The 20,630-nt window shown below is 43.8% G+C and overlaps 1 protein-coding gene across 2 annotated transcripts; it reads left to right on the top strand.

The window, feature by feature from the left end:
- The first annotated feature begins 2,289 nt into the window (after positions 1-2,289).
- hyal6 (hyaluronoglucosaminidase 6) lies at positions 2,290-11,752 on the top strand. 2 transcript variants are annotated; one of them, XM_030425053.1, is made up of 4 exons: positions 2,290-2,542; positions 7,497-8,465; positions 8,882-8,971; positions 11,019-11,752. In XM_030425053.1, the coding sequence occupies exons 2-4, from the start codon at positions 7,530-7,532 to the stop codon at positions 11,502-11,504; spliced, it is 1,512 nt and encodes a 503-aa protein (XP_030280913.1). In that variant the 5' UTR covers positions 2,290-2,542; positions 7,497-7,529; the 3' UTR covers positions 11,505-11,752. The 2 variants fall into 2 exon arrangements, with proteins under 2 accessions (XP_030280913.1, XP_030280912.1); XM_030425052.1 differs by having other exon boundaries at positions 2,290-2,547.
- Positions 11,753-20,630: the final 8,878 nt, after the last annotated feature.

Genomic DNA, 20,630 nt, shown 5'->3' with positions numbered 1-20,630 from the left:
GCTGATCGTTTCAAAGGCGTGCAAGAGGTCTGAAAGCTTGCATTCCCGCTCAATGTAAATACTTTGGAGTGATGACAAAGCTTTATGGAAACCACCCTTCCCCCTTGTTCCTCCAGCTCTGTGTGTCCAGGACTAACATCCAGTCGCTCTGCTCAGCATTTCCAGTATTTCTGCAGCTGTCAGGAACTGTTTCACCTCCGCAGCTCTGCTTTATGAAGCCAAGCTTCTGCTGCATATTTTCTGTGGGTGGTGGAGTCGTCTGCTGTACTTCCTGTAAAGCAGCATCTCTCTGGAGGTCCAGTCGGATCTGTGCACGTATGAAAAGCAAACCGGTGGCTTTCTCTTGCATGGCAGCCTCCACCATCAGTGTGAATGTGTGCGTTAGAATGTGGCCTGTGCTGTAAAGTGCTTTGAGTGGTTGATAGACCTGCAGTCCATGTACCATTAGTCCATTAACCATTCTGGAAAAAAAGGGAAAAAGGATGAAGGAAGGAAAAAACAAGTCCAAAAACGGTCCATGAAGGCGGTGCCAGGCCATTGTTCTGAATCCCAAACAGTCAGAAAAATGTCCAATTGGACCGAAGCCCGTTTGTCTGGAAGGTCTTTATGAAAACAAACACAGAACACTTCGGTGCCTGTTGTTCAGAAAATACACATTGACTGACACATGCAGCTAAACTAAAATAAAGATCTTAACCTGGACAAGATCTTTTTCCAAATCTAACAAAGTCATTTAATGCCAAAACCAAACTGCAACCATTTCAGAACCTGTGTGTTACCAACAGAGGTTGTTGATTGAAGTCATATGGTTCCTTTTTCTTCGTGCCCAAATGTACCGAGATATTAGAGACCGATACTCCGAGGAGAATGTGCGTTTTTGGAACAACAGGCGTTTGGAGCGGTAGGCTTTTTGTTTTAAGGGTTATCAGGCTTTTGCACAAAGAGGTTTCTGGTCCAATGGGACATTTTTTGGAGTATTTGGTTTCCAGAATATTTTGGAATGGGTAGTGAGCTGAAGTCCTGCCAGACTCCCCACAGAAGTGGTTTCTAACCAGACTATGTTGGCGTGTGTGCATCCCCAGAAACGACGATAACTTCATGAATTTAGAGCATTTTGCCTTTTATGTGCTCCTGGAGCGAAGGGACGTTTCGTCTTCCACTTTGATTCAAGGACCGATTCCAACACTTAGCTTCGAGACTTCAAGAAAACAAAAGTAGATCACTAAATTAACTTCTAAGACTATTGGTGCAGTAAACACCTTTCTTTATCTTGTCACACCTACAAAAGGATGCTGATTTTCAACCCACTAAGATACTTTCACAATATGTGTGGAGCTACGTTGGAAAGACGAGATATGGGAAGTGTTTTCTGATCAGGTAGATGTTGGTCAGACGTCGACCAAATACTGACGTCTCACCAATTAACAAACACTCCATGGAATACATCTTTCCAGCGTAACTTCTATTTGTCGGGCCAACGTCTGTAACGTGGGTGTTCTCCGGGTTGATCTCCATGTGCTGTGATCCTTTAGCTGCACTTGGTCACCATACGTAGGGGGAGAGAACGTAAACAATGTCTCAAGTTCATTCTCAAGTGGCACATACAAGTAATCTAGGAGAACTTTACCAAAAAAGAGTTGCCATTTTTGCTACTTATCCCATAATGCTCTAAAGGGGAACTTTTCTGCATGTGTTACCGGATTCTGTTCAATAAAGCTTGAATGGATTTCTTTACCATCTGCAGTTTTAGCTCTGTTGTTTCTCCTGGAGGGTCCAAGTTGAAGGAATGTACTTTGATTGTATCTACAGTTCGTGTCAGCAACTCCACCGCCGCCAAGTTCGAGTGATATTGCGTGACAGCTGTTAGGAACTGTGATACAAAGTCAACTGTGGTGTCGAGTCCGTCTGTTTGTGCAGCCGTAAACTGATGATTCTGGACATTTCTGCCGTGCTGATGCAGATGCGAGGCAGAACTTACAGTCTGTACAGTAATAATGTTTTCTCAGCTGGAAATATACAGATGGCTGAGAAAGCCTTGTCCGCAGCACATCACCTTTCCAAAGGTCTCCAGTGTTCGGTATCATGGCTGCAGGTACGACTGAAGACGCTGACACCATCTCTTTGTTTAGAAATCATATGTACGTGTAATTTAATTGAATAGTTGTTTTTAGTAAAAATCTCTTGAACATATAGGGTAATTTCCAAAATTATACCAAGTACCCAAACATTTCAAGTCCACAACAAGTCTTTAGAGCGCAGAATGTGCTCCGGTCTGTTTACTGTTCAGACCTGTATTGGCTGTTTGCTTCACTAAATCAGGGTCCTGTTGGGAACAGATGAGGAGGGGCCAAACCAACAATAGAGGGGCATCTCTTCCCCCGAGATCAGCCAGGGACCTGATAGACGGGGGGGACAGGGACAGAGATACGATTCAGCAGCTCATCAGATGGACAACTTGTGTATCTGAGGTTTAAAACACAAGAGACGAGAACAATCATCTGACAGGAGGCCTGTATCCTCAGAACAGTCAGCAGGAGAGACGGTAAGGTATGCTATCTTTATCATGAAACTGTTTGTATATCCTCTGAATTACTGTTTTAATCTTCTGTGGGCCTTTGAATGTTAAAAAATGACCTTGTTAAGCTCAAGGGCAGAGTTGCTGATGATGCTCAAGTCCTTAGCAAGGGAAGCTAACATCTGCAACTTACATTGGAGCATATAAATGCAAAGTTTTAATAAATTCGTACACATTTGTCCTCACACTGTAACCAACATTGCTCTTCTCAAGGCGTTGTGTACGCACAGTTTTCGCAGAGAAATCCAGAAATTGACAGACCTGCTCTTCTTAGTTGGATGCTAATTCAGTGATTTCCAAAACTGACACCAAGGCGGACATTAGAAAAGACTCAATTAGCTGCAGAGAAACAAAAAATTATTCAGACAGTCTGCACCGAGATTTTCACATGGAGATAAACTGTTGACTTAAAGAGACATTGACACTTCCTTCAGTGCAGGACTGTGATATCACTACTTTTACTTAAGTAAAAGTTCAGAGGACTTGCTGGATAATGCTCTGACTAAAGGGGACAGTTCAGTGGACAGATGGTCTTAATGACTAAAAACTGTGAAAGTGAAATGTAAAACGCAGCTTGTCGGTGTTGCAGCGGTGAAATGTCGGAGCGCTGGTGCTAATAAAAACATAAAAATCACATCTGGAAACTGCAGCAGAGAGACCGCAGCCCCAAAACCACACATGACCATAATCAAGACTCCACTGAAACCTGGAAACCAACCAGATATAATCAGTGTGTGTGTGTGTGTGTGTGTGAGATTAATGGAGTATAAAGACATCAAGCTTCAAATTAACTTGTTTGTTGGATTTGTTGACGATCCAACAAACACTCTGTTTGAAGAGGACTTTGGCCTCTACTGATTTGAGACTGTGCAGTTTATCTGTTTGTTTAACAGCCAAAATATGAAACAACATCCGGATAATTTAGCTACGAATGTAGATTGTAGATTGAGGTTGTTGTTGGAGGAATGAAGTTCTTCTGGATGTGCTGTTATATTGTATTTGTGTCTCAGATCTGAGCATGTGATGGAGAGTTTTGAATTTAGAAAGATGATGTTTTTTGGTCTGAACACAAGTTAAAGTTTATATAGAAATGATCACAAAAGGATAATTTAACTTGAAATGAAAAGTTTTTTCTGTAGGTTGAATAAAGGCTCCATGATGAACTATTTTCTAGATAATCTTAGGGGGATGAAGGGTCGCTAAGGAGGTGGGAAAAGTATGGAATAACGGTACCAACCGCCTCATTACACACTTGTAAATGAGACCCAAATACAGAATCCACTGAGCTACCAAAGAAGAAACGAGTTGGGTCGGGCCCAAATGATATTCAGGTGGACGTTTGTGTCATGTGTCTAATTCCAAGAAGGTTCAGAGATTACAGTTTTTATCACAGTTGTCGTCATCGCCATGACAGAAATGTGTTTTTTGAGGCAGAAGGAGAGCATACATTTGAAAAAATGACACATACTTCTGCTTGTTTCCACCACAGCTGCTTGTTAATTGGTGGAGCTTCGTGCCAGTGTTGCTGTTCTCTCTCCTTGGGTCGGTTCAGCTCGACCACAGTTTGGGTCAGGTCTCATTATCCTCCGGTCTACTCAGACCAGCTCTAACTGTCCTTGGATTTGCATCAGCTCTCTGTTTTTCAGGGGTTTGTCAAGGATTGGGCCACTAAAGAGCTCTGGAGAAAATGCTAAACCAGGCCTTAAAGGAAGAGTTCACCCAAAAATGGAGATTCAGTTATCATATCTTCACAGTCGGAGCTGGGGACAACCAGATAAAACACCAAAAAGGGGGTTCCATAAAGATCGTCCAGCATAGTCCAAGTCTCCAGAAGGCCTGAGATCCCAAATTTATTTGAAAAGACGTTATTTACCCCCTTAATGCTGCAGAGCTGTAACACAAGTGTCCATCTTCTCCGATGTTCAGGAGAACGCTGCAACACTGTCTTTCTGTGAAACTCCTATGAACTTTCCATCTGTGAGGGGGGGTGAGTAGAAAATGAATGTTTTAGGTGAACCTGTCCTTTAATGCACAGCTGCTTTCTTAAACAAACACACAGAATTGTCTCGTAGACACATTTGTGACTCCACACACAAATTATCTACAGTATGTATATGTTTAGAGGTAAATCAGCAGCCTGACTCAGACTTTCTGTGGTTTTAAAGCCCCCCAACACACACACACACACGCACACACACACACACACACACACACACACACACACACACACACACGCACACACACACACACACACACACACACACACACACACGCACACACACACACACACACACACACACACACACACACACACACACACACACACACACACACACACCATGAGGCCATGATGTGTGGAGTTGCAGGATAACGGCAGTCACTCTGTCTCTGCTTGTTGGACATTAATACTGGATCATTAACTGCTAATTCAAGGCTGGCTTCATATTTTCCAGATTACACTGTACATGAATCCAACACACTCGCTCAGAACCTTCCAGAGCAGCCGGAGACCCACGAACACACCACATCCGCACAGCGTTGCCAAAATGCCGCAGATAAAATCCTGCAAACGCAAGCTTGTTATCTTAAAGAGGTTTTTTTCACTTTTGAATAAGTCAATTTAATCAAAAGTCTGAGCCTGAGAACAAAATGCCAAAGGAGAGTAAACAGCCCAGTAAAGACGAAATAGAAAGAAGGCCAGAAAGCTCCTGTGATTGACGAGCTAACCTAGCGAGCTTGCTAAGTAGTGAAGTGCCAAAACACTGATTTCCTTTCTGAATACCAAGTAAAATTGCTGATATCAACATGATGCCAAAACTGGATTCTGTGAGGCTTTGCAGGTTTTGGGTCATAAAAAGAATACCGGAATAAATTAAAGGTTTGATGGCGCTAGTTGGTGCAATTCACCCTACAAAGGTCATGAATGTCTAAAGTAAACCTCATGGCAATCCATCCAGTAGTTCCAGTTGTTTGGATATTTCAGTCTGAACCAACGCGGTGCACCAACATCACCATCCTCAGAAAATCACGAGTGTTAGCTCAGACTGACAGTTAACCCCTGTCCCCATCTGGATCCCATTAATTGAGTTAAGTTGCTTTTTACTGTTTGGCTGTGTCTGTCTGAGCCAGAGCCTCAAATGGAGTCTCCTGTGACAGTCTGGAGTCAGACTTTCTATTTGGGGGGTCTTTTCTTGTGGTCCGGAGAAACGGTGTTTCCAGGGGTTCTGGGCATTTCGGTGGTTTGGAGGACAGCCTGAGTGGCTTCACCACACTGTGTTTGTCTTGGATCAGCATCACCAGAGAAACCATCCAGCTGAGGGGATTATGAAACTACAGCCTGAAGAAATTCTCTCTTTCCTGAGCTGAGCCGGACATGAGGAAACTTTTGGATAAATAACAGCCTTCTTAAGCTGTTCTGAAGGAAGCATTTTGACAATTTATTGTGACTGTAACTCTTGAGTCATCTTTCTTCCACCATCCTCTCCTCCAACTCTCCGCTCACTGATCCACATCCAAGATTACTGCGATCGTGAAGTTCTCGTGCCATTAAAGTCGTCAGAGAACATCAGCGCCAGGCCAGCGCCTCCTAAGATGATTGAAAAGTTGAAATGAGCGGAGAAGCCTCAGCCCAGCGGCGGTTTCCTGCTCCCTGCTCTGGTTACAATCCCGCAAACAGAATGATGGGAGATTTTCCGTGGCGTCCTTAGATGCAACCTCAGTGGCCATGTTTCCCAAGAGCCGGGTCACCATGTCTTTCCCCCCCGACTTTGGAAAAACTGAAATATGAATTGGTTGCATATGAGGGGGCGCCAAGAGCAATTAGATGGGGAGGGTGAAGGGGGCTCTTACATAAAGAGCTGGAGGGATGAGAGGTTTGAGAGGAATGACAGAGAAGAAAATAAAAGGCAGAGGACCAAAGACACAAATTGTGTTTTTGAGAATGTAGTAAATGTATAACAGGATACACAGAATGTAATTACTCATTAAACACACAGATTTTGTTGTGTCACCTATTTTAACTTTGTAATCAGAGATGTGAACTCTTTTAAAGGATGTACATCTAACTCTGATAATCTGACTGAGTCCATTTTGTATTTTTCCTTCTTGTCGTTGCTTTTAATTTGACTTAGGTCTTAAAGGTTGCTGTATTTTGCCCCTAACATTTATAGAATCGTAAACAGTATATCATATAACTGCATTACTATTTGTGATTTATTGATGTGCATATCACTTTAATGATACAGCTGGCAAAGGCATCATCGTCCTATGAGGAACTGTTGGCAGCTACAGTCTTGGTTTATATGTGATGAGCGCCAAGAGAAGCGACTACTTGTTGGAAAACAACAATGGCGGCTCCTCCAGATGTTAGCTTGGGTGCTGCTAGCGTGTAGATATGTCAGAATCATATGGTCCAGATGATTCTGGTGCGTCAGGTTGTGTTGACATCAACCTTCTGAATTTCTTCACTGCCCCCAGAGCAACTCCATTTCATCCATAAAGCCTTGATTGGTCCCAAGTCATGCAATAATGTATGTGGAATGGTTTTTCACCAAAGAAGCATCGTATCTCTGTGATGACATCCATCAAGAATCTATAAACCCACAGAAGGAGCTTCTTTGTTTAACTGGTTAGAGGTTTAATGACTGTTGAGTGATGAAAACTAAGGGAGCCGATCCCGATTGCTCTCCGTGACCACGCTGCGTCTTTGGGATTTGATCCAGCAGCCTTTTCATTGCAGTCCCGCTCCCTGTACAACAGTGGAGTGTTGTGTGTTATTGTGTTGTGGAATTTGGAGCGTTCACTTCAGTGATCATCACTCATGTGTCCTCTCACGGGCCTGCCTGATTATCTCTGTTCACTGAAGCTCATCATGTGTTTATTTTCTCTACAAACATGTCGATTCTCTCCTCTGTCTTTGTAGGACCACTAATTGCTCCATGAGGAAACAGGGGCCATGGTGCTGATGGAGCTCCGTCTCCTGGTACTGGCCTTGTGGGTTGGCATTGGAGTAAAGCCCCGAGTCCGGGGTGACCAGATGAAGCCGGCCCGGGCACCTCTGATCCCTCATCGGCCTTTTGTTGTAGTGTGGAACGCTCCGACTGAGTCCTGCCGCCTTCGATTCAAGGTGGACCTGGACCTCAGCGTGTTCGACATTGTAGCAAACCTTAACGAAACCCTAAGTGGACCAAACGTCACCATATTCTACCACAGCCACCTGGGACACTACCCATACTACTCCAATTCCGGGATCCCGATCAATGGTGGACTGCCACAGAACCAGAGCATTTCCAAACACCTGAGCAAGGCTCGGGCCGACATCGATAAGCTTATCCCCCACAAGGACTTTCGGGGCTTGGGTGTCATCGACTGGGAGAACTGGAGGCCTCAGTGGGTCAGAAACTGGGGCTCTAAGGACATCTACCGCAACAAGTCCAAGGAACAGATCCGGAAGCTTCACCCAAACTGGCCAGAGAGCAAAGTTGAGAAGGAAGCAAAGGAAAGATTCGAGAGAGCTGGACAGACCTTTATGAATCTCACATTGGCCCTGGCTGAGGTTCGCCGGCCGGATGGGTTGTGGGGGTTTTACCTCTTCCCAGACTGCTACAACTACGGGTACAAGCAGCACCCGCAACGGTACACCGGCGAATGCCCCAATGTTGAGCACGTACGCAACGACCACCTGATGTGGCTTTGGAAGGAGAGCACGGCCCTCTACCCGTCCATCTACCTGGACTACGAGCTCAAGTCCTCCACCAACACTGTCAAGTTCGTCCACTATCGTGTCAAGGAAGCCATGAGGATCGCATCCATTGCCCGTCCAGACTCTACATTGCCAGTATTTGTCTACTCCCGACCTTTCTACGCCTACACCTTTGTAGTTCTTTCAGAGGTATGTTCTCTGTCGTTAACTGATTAATGATGACGATAACAAAATGCTCAAAAACCTTAACAACTGAACCTTGAACCTAATCTTTGTGTCATGATGGTTTCTTGGTAAGTCCAACAGATCTGAGCTGATCTCTTTATTTGTTTTTTAGTTGATGATTTAAATTGGAATAACATTTAATCTTATTTATGAAACAACTGTGACGTCACTAGGAATCATCAGCAAACTACAATGTTTTGTATATGTGTCTTGTTTATTAAATTCAATCACTATCCATCCATCCATCCATCCATCCACCCATCCATCCATCCATCTATCCTTCACCATTTTATGTAGGTTAACATTGTCATAAAAGGCAATGGGCAGGTTGTGTTTCAGGTGTTCACTTGGCCAACAATGTTCCTGTTATTCTGTTTCAGAGCGACCTGGTTCACACCATCGGGGAAAGTGCCGCTTTGGGAGTGTCAGGCGTGGTCCTCTGGGGATCATCGGAGTACGCTCGATCACAGGTAACAGGAAAAATTTTAAACTGGTGATTTATATGATTACTGGTGCAAACTTACTGCTTATTTGCCAAAAAGGCACTTAAAAGGTTTTTAACACTCAAGTAGAAAATATTAAATTCACTTAAAGTCAGAAGAAACATGGAGTCTTTAATTAAAAATGCTTATCAAGTTATAGAAATACCTTCTACACTGCAGCACACATCACATACAACAAGCCACAAAGCAGCAGGGGGAAATAAATATGATGCATTTGTATGCAGACAATTTGCATAACACTTTAAAGACTTGAAATTTAAATAAAATATGAACAGACATCTTTATGCTTCCCTCCAAAAACTGTTGTTTCCATAAATAGTGTGTTATTAGTTTTTTTCTGACACAAACCGGGAGACGAAGCATCTGATTTATGTGTGAAAGTGGTGACTGTGGATTGTTTTGCATCCTGTTTACAGCGCTGAGCAGTAAATCTGTCACTGACTATACATTAACAAGTACAGTGTGACACAACTGACATGTTGAAACCTTTTACTTATTGTTGTGAAGTCCTGGAAATGTCAGCAATCCCAGCCACTCTTTCCTTAATTGAACTGGGTCAAGAATTCAAATTGGTGGGAAAAAAACACTAATTTGGGTTCTTGACAGGCGGAAGTGGTGTGAAGTGGTTCTGGTATGGAGAATTTATTCTTCCCAAAAGTAAAAACTGCAAACACAGCAGTAAAGTGTAAAATGGATTAGTGTGTTTTTCTGCTCGACGATAAGCTGCTGATGTGATGTGTTTGGCTCTTATTTGACTATGGATACATTTACCTGAGATTCATCCTTATTTGATTTTTATTTTGTAAACACAAACACACTATTTGTCCATGTTTGTTTCTACACTGAGAACGTGAACGATATTATGTCAGAACAAAATAAGCGAGGTCTACGCTCTAATACAACTCAACTCAACTCAACTTTATTTATAAAGCACTTTAAACAGCCACAGCTGGGACAAAGTGCTGTACATAAATAAGAAATACAACGACAAACATAACACATAAAAAAACTATGTTAAAAATATAAAAACAATGAAACAATAAAACAAGAGCAGAGTCTCATGCTGGGTTGAATGCCAAAGATTAAAAATAGGTTTTAAGATGAGTTTTAAAAATGGACAGTGAGGGGGCTCGTCTGATGTGCAGTGGGAGGTCGTTCCATAGTTTGGGACCGTAGGGATGGAGCAGCTCAGAAAGTTTAGGTGGGGTGAGACCACTTAGAGATTTAAAAGCAAATAAAAGAATCTTAAAATGAACTCTAAAGTGCACAGGCAGCCAGTGGAGGGAGGCGAGCAGCAGCGTTATTACAACAAGAACAACGCTGATCAACGACTGATGACGATGTCGACTTTTCCTTTACCTGGCATCTTCTAGCTTTAGCTCCTTTTTTCATAGGCTTCATATTCAACACTGAGTCAGCAAGACATCGTGCATGAAGCCAAAAGATGTGGATTTAAGACTACTTTTTTAGAGGTTTCACTTTCAAACGAGTCATTAGAAACATTCAAAAAATCAACTGATGATGGACTTTCAAGCCGACTTGATGAGTTGTCAGGGGCTTTACAGGGACGGCTAAAAGACTGATTTAATTGTAGACAACAAATATCAGTAAACAACATCAACTCTTACTGCTATAATTCACTGCAAACACTTTTCTGACCTGTCGCCGAGTCCGACAAACCGGACGTTCTCTTGCAATAGTGAGTTGGGCTCCAACATCAGGAAGGGGATCCTTTGCTCACAACAAAAAGAAATACATAAGGTTAAACTTTATTGTGCTTTAAATGTCTATCTTGAATGAGGGTTCAGCATATTTAGGCCCATTATCTTTGAATTGCATGTGAGCCAAATAATCAACACTTGTAAGGATTTAAATCTCAAACCTGACTGTATGATAATCAAGATGCTCAGCAGAGATGGATGTAGTTATCGATCTGTAACAAGTACAACTACAAGAAGGACCCTTTGATTTCACATGACTCCTGACAGTGTTGTTTGTCTCCTGCCTCCTCCAGAGAAACTGCCTGACAGTGAAAAAGTACATCGATGGTTCGCTGGGACACTACGTCATCAACGTCACCTCCGCCGCCAAGCTGTGCAGCAAAGCGCTTTGCAAGAAGAACGGCAGGTGCGTCCGCAAAAGCCTGGACTCGGGCGCTTACCTGCACCTGAACCCGCGCTTCTTCCACATCCGCCGCAACTCGGCGCCCAGGGGCCCTCGCTTCCACGTCAGCGGTCACCTCAACAACCACGACATCCTGGACATGAAGCACAAGTTCACCTGTCAGTGCTACCAGGGCTGGACAGGTGTTTACTGTGAGATGCCCCAGGATCCACCTCGTCCTCCTCCTCCACCACTTCAGCCAGCCATCCCTCTGCCTCGCCCCAGGGAGAACAGCCTGCTGGGAGACATCCTGCTCCTCCTATCCCTCCATTTCTCCTGTCTGTGTATCATCATGTTCCTGGGACTCTGTCTGATTATCAAGTGTCTGATACTGTAGACGCCAAGACTTCGTTTTAGGAGCACAGCTGCAGAAAGGACATCAGACAGGTGTGTAGAATCAGCAGCTACACCTGAGCGTGAGCCGGACCGACAGTGTGATCAGCTGCAGTTCCTCTAACGTCCACTAGGTGCTGCTCTAATGAGAAAACCTTCAGCTTCTCACTACGAACATTAAAAAACTAACTTGATCTTAATGGTTTTTAAAAGTGACCTTTAAATAAAAGTAATATTTCATCAAAACATAATGTTTGGAGTGTCAGAGTTGTAGCTTAATCCTTAATCGATGAAAAACTTGGTGTGTATTTCATCTCTCCGTCTCCACCTGAAAGAAATTTAACAACGCTTCTTCGAAAGCCTTGTAAATGTGAAAAGGATCAACGCTGCGACTCAGATTCGCTCCCTCTCTGTCTGTAAGCCTGAGCTCAGATCGCTCACAGCTCGGGCATCGAACTTTAAGCTCAGTTTGTAAAAATGACGTCTAAAAACGCTGCCTCTGTTTGTGGCTCGTGGAAAGCAGAAGGAACAACAGAGGAGTGAATTGTTTGACAAGTTTCTATGGATGTTTTGATCCCTTCTTCTCGGGCTGTGAAGCAGCTCTCTGTGTGAATCCAAACTTACTGCAAGCTGCAATTATTCTAAAGCCAATATAAAGTAAATTTATGCAAAGGGTACATTTTTGGTTGACTGTTCCTATACAATCATACTTCTGGTGTATTTCATACAACCAAACAGTCTGAAGATCCCTCAACCACTGGATCAACTGCTGCAAAATGTTATAAAATATCGCAACACTGCATTGTAAAGTGGAATAAAATATATTTTAGCTTATTAGAGACAGAATTTATCACTTGACTGATCTGTAAAAGTTCGATCATCTGCTGAAAAGCCTTTAGTGAGGGAGCTTCTTCTCCAACAGGAGCACTAAATAAACATTATTTCTCTGTAAAAACCTCATAAAACAATCAATAAATCAACAGTTCAGTCAGTTTACAGTCACAGACATTTGTTTAATTTGGGATAATGACTGTAATGAGTGTGACATCACAGCCAGCACTTCATCAGCCTGCCGGGTGAATCGGCAGTTTGGTGGTGAAGCAGTCAGTCAAATGAGTCACACAGCGAGCCGCGGCGAGACGGGTCACATGACCAAACAGTTTAACAATAGGCCCGGTTTATCCCACGGGAAAGGGAGGGACCGAGTGTCAGACAGTGTGTGTGGGGGATGAGAAGAAGGAGGAGAGCTGTCAAAACAGAGTAAACTGAGGATTATAGAGCGTGTCGGAGTCAGCTGATTATAAACGAGGGTCTTTAACTGAAGCTGCAGAGTTTCATCACTAATCTGCTGCAGCACGAGGATCAGATGGTTTCACACTGCGGGCTGATGAAGCTGAAGGAATTATGTGTTCATCTTTATATATTAGTCATTTGTTGTGAGGGAAAGTTTTGATGAATCACAAAGTTTTGTAATCCCTGTCCTTGTTTTCTACAACGCTGCGTAAAATAAATAAATAACAGCAGAATCATTTACAAACAACCAGCAAACTGTTCTGATCCAAACAGCTGCTTCTGGATCTTCAGAAGCTCCAGTTACAAGATGTTTATACGACTTGCTGCTGCCATCAAACTCAGAATCAGCCTCGCAAGAATCAATGATGTTGATGAATATTTTAAACCACTTTACTTCTTATGTCTTACACAGCGTCCCAACTTTTCTAGAATCTAGGCTGTAGATTAGTTCCTGCAAATAAGCAGCTTTCTTTCTTAGAGTTCAGAAAAGAGCTGAGATGTCGTTCCCACTACAAACACATCAGCTTTCTCATACAGTCGCCTGTATTCCATCTTTGTTTGAGCTCCTGTCTCTTTAAAAGGCCCAGTCCACTCTGATTGGTCAGCTCACACATGCCTGAGCCAGCTCCGCAAACAACAACAGAGCAGCTGTGCTAGGTCAATTGTAGCATGCCAAGCTAGCTGCTGGGCTCAAATTATGCAAAATGTTTGACTCGGTGACATAGTGTGATGTCACAAAGTCACAGAATTAAAGGCGAGCAGTGTTCTCTGTGGACGAGAGGAGTTTCTGTTGATGCCCACCTTCTTTTTTGCACAAGAACATATAAAACACGCTATTGGGAAAGGAAGAAAGCCTACTGAGCCTTAATGCTTCATGTCTTGTTTGTCTGATCAGAAACAGAAAGTTTAAATCACAGTTAGCAGTTTTTAGAGGAGTCATGTGCTACGTCTTTGGTTTTTACCACCAGAGAACGAGATCAAGCATCAGCTGGAAGACAAACGCAATAAAATAATCCCACCTGGAAGCCGTCCAGTACGACCACTCCTCATATATGATCATAACAATATAGAGCACACAGGTTAGCATCACATGACTGATACGGTGCGCCAACACTCTGCTGAAGAAAACACTCTGCTCCTCGCATTCGTCAGCGATGGCTCACCTTCTGATGAACCTGCTCATTAAACATGTCGAGGACACGAATCAGAGTTGACAGGCACATAAAACACAGTGACTCAGAATATTCTATAATGGATCAAAACATGAAGCGTTGTCCAGTAAAAACACCATTAAGCAAACTTTTAGTGGTTTTTCGGCTCCTCGGAGGACGAAACGCTCCGACCGGACCGACAACCACCGAACACTCCTCCCGAGTGGAAACTGTCAGGTCCACTCAGAACCAACATTTATTCACTTCTGGAGTTGTTTTTATAAAATAATAACAAATAATCACGCGCAGACCTCCAGACCTCCCCAATAAACAGCTTTTAACCAAGTTTTCAGAGTTGTTTACATCAGTCATCAAAAACACATTCGGATGAAGACAAAAAATAAAAACATGCGGTGTGTCTAATTTCTCGTGCTGTTTTTAAACGGTTTACAAATTTGTAAGTTTAGATGATGTACAGTAAACATTACATTTCGTTAACCTGACGCCAGACGGTCTGTGGGACAAAACCCAAGGCGCCTTTATGGGGTCGGCCCTTTATACTCTGCAGGTGACTGGACAAACTGTCAGTCCGTCACCATCAGTTCAGCCAATCAGATCAACAGGAGGCGGGTGCTGCCACCAGCGGAGCCAGTTGGACATCAATTTCCTGCCAAGGTCAGTCGAGGAAGAAAAAGATCTTCTTTAATGAAAATAAACTCTCAGGTTCTGACACAACTGCCGCTACAGCGGCTACGCTAAACTCTTGAGGAGTCGCCATTGTTGTTTCTGCATATTTTGATCTTTTGGTGGCGCTGGATGAAAAGTCAGAGGTTCACTGAGGTCGTTCAGATCCATCCTCTGTTGACGATGAGTGTCAGAACCTGATTTCACAGCCTTCAAATCCCGTCACGAGCTGATGTGACTTCAGCTGAAGCTGACGCGGCTGAATTATTCCGACAGCACGACTCTGTCAGTGTTATTAATATTGGATTGTAATGATTGACAACCGAGGAAGTAAACAGCCTCCCGCATCTGCAACTCGCAGTCGTCACAGTTTCGTGTCGGGTTTCCTTTATTTTCTACACACAAACCCGAGACGTGGAGAACCGAGAGTATCACGTTGTCAATGAAAGTTAGATCAGAAAATAGAGCGACTCTTTGTCTTTTACACGGCCACATTTAAAAACTTCATGGTCTAAAACCCTGTATCCTATATCAGCTTTATAAAATAAACTTAAATACAGTTTACAGAAACAAAATAGCTGTATTTTACAGCCCACAGACATCAGTCAGCTCCTGTACTTTGACTAATCACCGTAATCAGCTTAAGTTCAGTGTCAGCGCTCACTTTGAACGTTCAGATCTGCAGCGAGGCTGGAAACTGTTAGTGACGGTTTGTCAGAGGAGAAATTCACTCCAAGAAATCAAACCAGCAACGCTCCAGCACTGAAAAAGGCACGATATTTAATTTCTGCCGCTGGGGGAGTCTCTGCTGAAACAAAACAAAAGATGTTTTAGTGGCAGAGAGTCGTCACTGCTCACCGTTTAGGAGCCGGCTAGATCTGGAGGAGGGTCGGGTTCAGATCCAGAACTTCTGGAGGAATACACCCGGAGTCACGTCAGATTCACAAAACAACCTGTTAATAAGTCTTAAAAGGGCTCAAAGTTTCAGCTCAGGCTCAGTTATTTACTAACACAGCTGCACGAAATCCACCCAGATTCTCAAAGTGATTTGAACTGTGACCTGTTTTAAGACTGCGGCTCTGACTGGCTGTTTATCAGCTGTTCATCACCATCAGTTCCATCTGCTGCCGCTGATTACAGGCCGGGAGAGAAAGCAGCTAAACATTTACGACCTCCGTACACAAGCAGCAATTCACGAGGTGTAAACACCGACGACTGATCATCAAGATGGATAAGATGGCTCGCCTCTAAAACCGCCACAGATGGGGGAAAAGAGACATCTGAACCAACTTCCGCTTCTGTGTAAGCAAAGAGGGGTAAAGTCATGACTAACCTCTGGAAAACACATAATCTCCCCATTTGAAGATTAAACTTTGAGTAAGAGGGAAAGCTGTGACTGTTAGATGTGATCTCATATTAAAAGTCTGAATCACGACTGAAGTCGAGAGAAATAAAAAAGAAAAGGAACTCATTCTTTTTTGTTGTGTTCAAGTTGAGATTTGTGTTCAACAGTTGGCCAACAGTCATTATCAGTTTTGTCCTTTACAAACACAGTTTTGATTCGAAGTGGATTAAAAAAAAACAATCCCACAACATTTCTGGATGAGATCCAGTTTACAGAAGCCTCAGGAACGCTGACGAACTCTAACCGTGGATAAAACGTCTCCAGATTTCATGCCAAGAGCTGCTGAGACATGTAAACCAACCACTTCTGAGACGGCATTTTTCTGGCCAGTGGTGCTCGTCAGGAACCAGTGTGGTCAAAGTGACACTGCCTCAAACAAAAAGTCACGGCGCAACAATGATCAACTTTCATCACTGGACGAAAGATGACGATGGTGGAACAAAGACAAACGTTGTTTTCGTGCCGTACTTTTACCACCAGACTACAGAGCATCTTCTTTCTTCAGACTGACATCAGCTCGTCTTCAGCTCCCCGCTATAAGAAATAGTTTTAATTATGTGACTTATTCATCGTGGAAAAGTCAGAATCCGATCTGGTGTTAATAAAACCCAGACAGACAGGAAAAAAACCATGAAGTGACGAGGACGAATCTGAGAACTAATGAGAAAACTTCGAGGAATAACAACAAGGATCGGAGAACAGAGAAGCAGGACTGATGTGGAGAAACAGACACAGACTTAAATACACAAAGGAGGGAAGACTTACAAGAGACTGGTGCAACTAATGAGGCAGAAACAGCGGGAAAAGTCACAAAGACAGGAAGTGGAATGCAAAACATGACACATGAGCATAAAAGTACCAAACTCAAACAGAAACATCCAAACCAAAAACCCCAAAACCACCACAACTAAGAATAACTATGATAATTATACAAAAATCTGTATTCTTCACAAATGGTCTTGTTTGTTATGTAGGTCACAGAGAAGCATCGATATTACAATAAGATTGTTTCATCCTGAGTTGTGAGTCTGTGAACCAGGACATCACTGGACATCTCGACATCTTAACCTGAAGGACAAAAGGTCAGAAATCATCTGACTGAAGTTTTTACCTGCTTTATGAAACTAATTCCACCTTTCAAAAGGCTGAAACCACCCTGACTCATTTGTGCAGCGCTGTGAGAAGAGAAACGGTTCATCAGAGCGAGCAGAAGTCGTCTCCTCCAGTAAAAACACCCACATGGCTGCTGTCCAAGCTGCCTGGCGTCAGGCTGTTGATTCTGAATCCAGTCAACCTCTCAGATCCCGATCCTACAACAACTGTGAAGCTCCTCGAAGGCCATAAAATGCAGAATTGGGTTGGTGGGCGAAGAAGGCATCAGAAACAATAACACGCCTGCTGGGGGAAAACTGGCAACGCTGCGATAAACCTGAAATTCACTGACGTGTTGGAAAGAAACCGCACCGTCTGTAACTGCAGACAGGCGACCGAGCTTCAGATCCTGGAGGTCACGGGTCAGAACCACAGCTGACTGACCGCGACGAACAGAAACTACGTCCGTTTCCTTCTGTGTGATGGACTGATAAAAACATCAGAGGCTGCAGCGAGCGGTGGCGTGGTGTTGGTTTAAACAGGAAATGTGAATTTACTGTAAACTTTGTTATATAACTCTTCAGTTGAGATAACACTTCTTATATTCTGTGTGGGAGGTTAACGGCGAGGACGTGCGCCGAAGGACGTTCCTCCTTTGCTGCCGTAGTTATTACTTTGACCACCTAACAAGAAATGTAAATATGCATGGTGATAAGCAGATTAATGACCTTTGCTGCTGTGCATCACGACTTCTGGACTGGAATAGTCGCCTCTGATTTGCACGTAGGCCTGAAAAAGTTATCCGGGAAAAGACCGACGCTCATAAAGGCCCGGTTACCCCGCCAAAACAGAACCAATGAAAACTAAACATGGATAGATTACAGAACCGCATGAAATGTTCAGGACTCTGCAGGAAGTTTTTAAATCCAATCAAATTAAATCAATAGCTGCCTGGAAGTTATTAAAAATGGCGGAGTGATTGGGAACGTGATCATGTTTGGGTTTAAACACGCTCGACTCCACGTGTGGTTCTTTAAAGTTACAGGCGACCAACAGTTCAAACACGATGAAAGGATGATGACCTCAATCTGCTGCAACCACAGGAATCACTTTCTGTTCTTTCACGACTAAATTGAATTCTCTGTCGACCTTCATCCAGCAGGAGCAGGCGCCACGCACGTTTTACAGATGGGAAACCCGAACGTTTTCTCCTGAAACACTCCGTCTTACACAGTATGTATTGAACACAGGCCGGCCCTGAACCAGCGCTTCCTCCCCGGGCAACTCGATGCCTCATTACAGCAGAAGCCATTAAAGCGGCGGGAGGATACGTGCAGTCTGAGTGCAGACATTTTCATAACGCGATCCATATGTTCGTGAGGAGCGCCGCAGCCAGGGACGCCGAGGTTTCCGTGCAGGGGTGAGCTGGTGGCGGGGGGGTGAGGAGGTGAGAGGGTTGCATGGGTTCAGCGTGTGTCTTTCATCCACGGAGGAGGTGGAAACCAATCTGCAGTCCGGATCACAACGCCGGGCCAGAAGAATCCAGGTCCGCCCCTCCGCCCACTGTGGGAATGTGGTTTCCTCCACACACACACTCACACACTGGGACAGAGGTATTATGAAACCAGTCAGTAGGTTTGTTTTCCTGTCCAGTTTGAATTCATTTGGGGACAAAATGTCATGTCTAGTCACGACTATGTGTACATGTAATCTGTTACTGGGACCTTTTACTGACAGGGAGGACATGTTGGACTCGTCTTCACACCTTCAAATGTTCGGGCTGCTGTTCAAACGCCAAAGTTCATTTTTCGTGCAGGCCGCTGACTCCTGTGGAGACCTTGGTAACAAAATGAACTCATACCAGTTTGGTTTGGAGTGGATCTGAATGCTAAGTGCTGTATCGTAGGCAACTGGACTTGTTTCAGTTTCCTGAAGATATTTCACTTCTCGTCCAAGAGGCTTCTCCAGTTCTAACTATCTGGAGGGGAGTCACAGGGTTTTAAACTCTGTGTGGGCGTAACGTCTTCAAGAAACTGAAACAAGTCCAGTTGACGATACAGCAACTTGAGTTCCACTGACCTGGATGACTGAGAACCTTCATCATTGACTGGATTTGAGCTGCTGAGCATCAGAAAACACATTAAAACACAGATGACTTCACCAAACAATGTTCATCCGATTCCTCGTCCCCCTCATCGGACTGCTCTCTCATGTGCTGCCTACGCAGAAACACAGAGCAGCTAATTACCACCCACAGTCCGTCACATCCGCCGTCAGACCGTCCCGCGCTACAGCTTCAACCTTCGGCCACCGGGCAAGGAATCAAACGGTGTGTTCGTATGTGTGTGTGTGCTTTTATTAAAAAAAAAGACAAAATTGTAAGGTGAGCTCAGGAAGCAAATCAAAGAAAATTGCATCTGAGGAGTTCAGAGATGAATTGTGGAAGTCACTGATCAGTGATTATCCAGGAAGGAGAAAAGAAGGTTTGCTCACAGTAGCTGGTGATTTACAGGACACACACACACACACACAACAAACACACAACACACAAACACACACAAAGTTCTGTCATTGCATCGTAGAAGAAAGAATAAAACACATTTTGGTAAACGTTCTTGTTTTCTGTTGGATATCAGTTTAATCTCCGTGCATCCATAAAGAGGTTTCTCTGAATCTTTTAAGTCCCGATGAAACGGCCAATAAAACGCTACAGTTTGCAGCCAAAAGGGCAAAATGTACATTACACCAGCCGCCAACGCCGACTCTCCGTGGACTGGCAGCTCCCAGCGAACACTGTCAGACCTGGACTGAAGAACGTCGACTCCATGATCGAGGAGGTTTCTCTGCCAGGTTTGCAACCCGGGATGAGTCAACAAGGCCTGCTTACTGAGCCAACAGCAGCTAGCTACACTTAGCAGCAGTTAGCGCTCGGTGCTGTGGCTGTCCTCCGTCGTTGTGGAGCAGGTCATTAACAAGCTGCTGATTATCAATATGTTTACATTAGCAATATGTCGAGCTGTCTGTTTCTCGTGGCAGAGCAGCTCGAGGGCAGCAAAGATCTATGAAACATGACCCAGTTCAACCAAATCACTGAATAAAGTTGTGTTTCTGTACAGTTATTCACGAGTCCAGTCACGAGCAGCATTACTCCGGGGACGCTCATCTTCCTATACATCCATGACTGTGTCATTAAATAAAAGAGAGCATTTATCGAACGGATAATTAATAAACACCCCCGAGTGCAGGATGAGTCATCGTGATGATTTTCCAGGAAGTTACAAGCTCTGACACATCATCTCTAAGACACTTTAAACATTAAGGCTACAACAAATCTATAAAGTAACTCACGAGGGCTCTGAGAGAAAGACAGAGAACAATGTAAACACTGATTATTATAAAGACATTACACTGTGCGATAAACATTTTTCCCTCATTATGACACGTTAAAACAGAAGTTCTCGATTGTCAGTTCAGGAGAAATAAGACTAAACGTGTCCAGAAAGAA

This window comes from Sparus aurata, chromosome 8 (genome assembly GCF_900880675.1).
Source record: "Sparus aurata chromosome 8, fSpaAur1.1, whole genome shotgun sequence".
Lineage (NCBI taxonomy): Eukaryota > Metazoa > Chordata > Actinopteri > Spariformes > Sparidae > Sparus > Sparus aurata.
The sequence above is the reverse complement of the archived record's forward strand: the minus strand, read 5'-3'. Positions and strand labels throughout refer to the sequence as shown.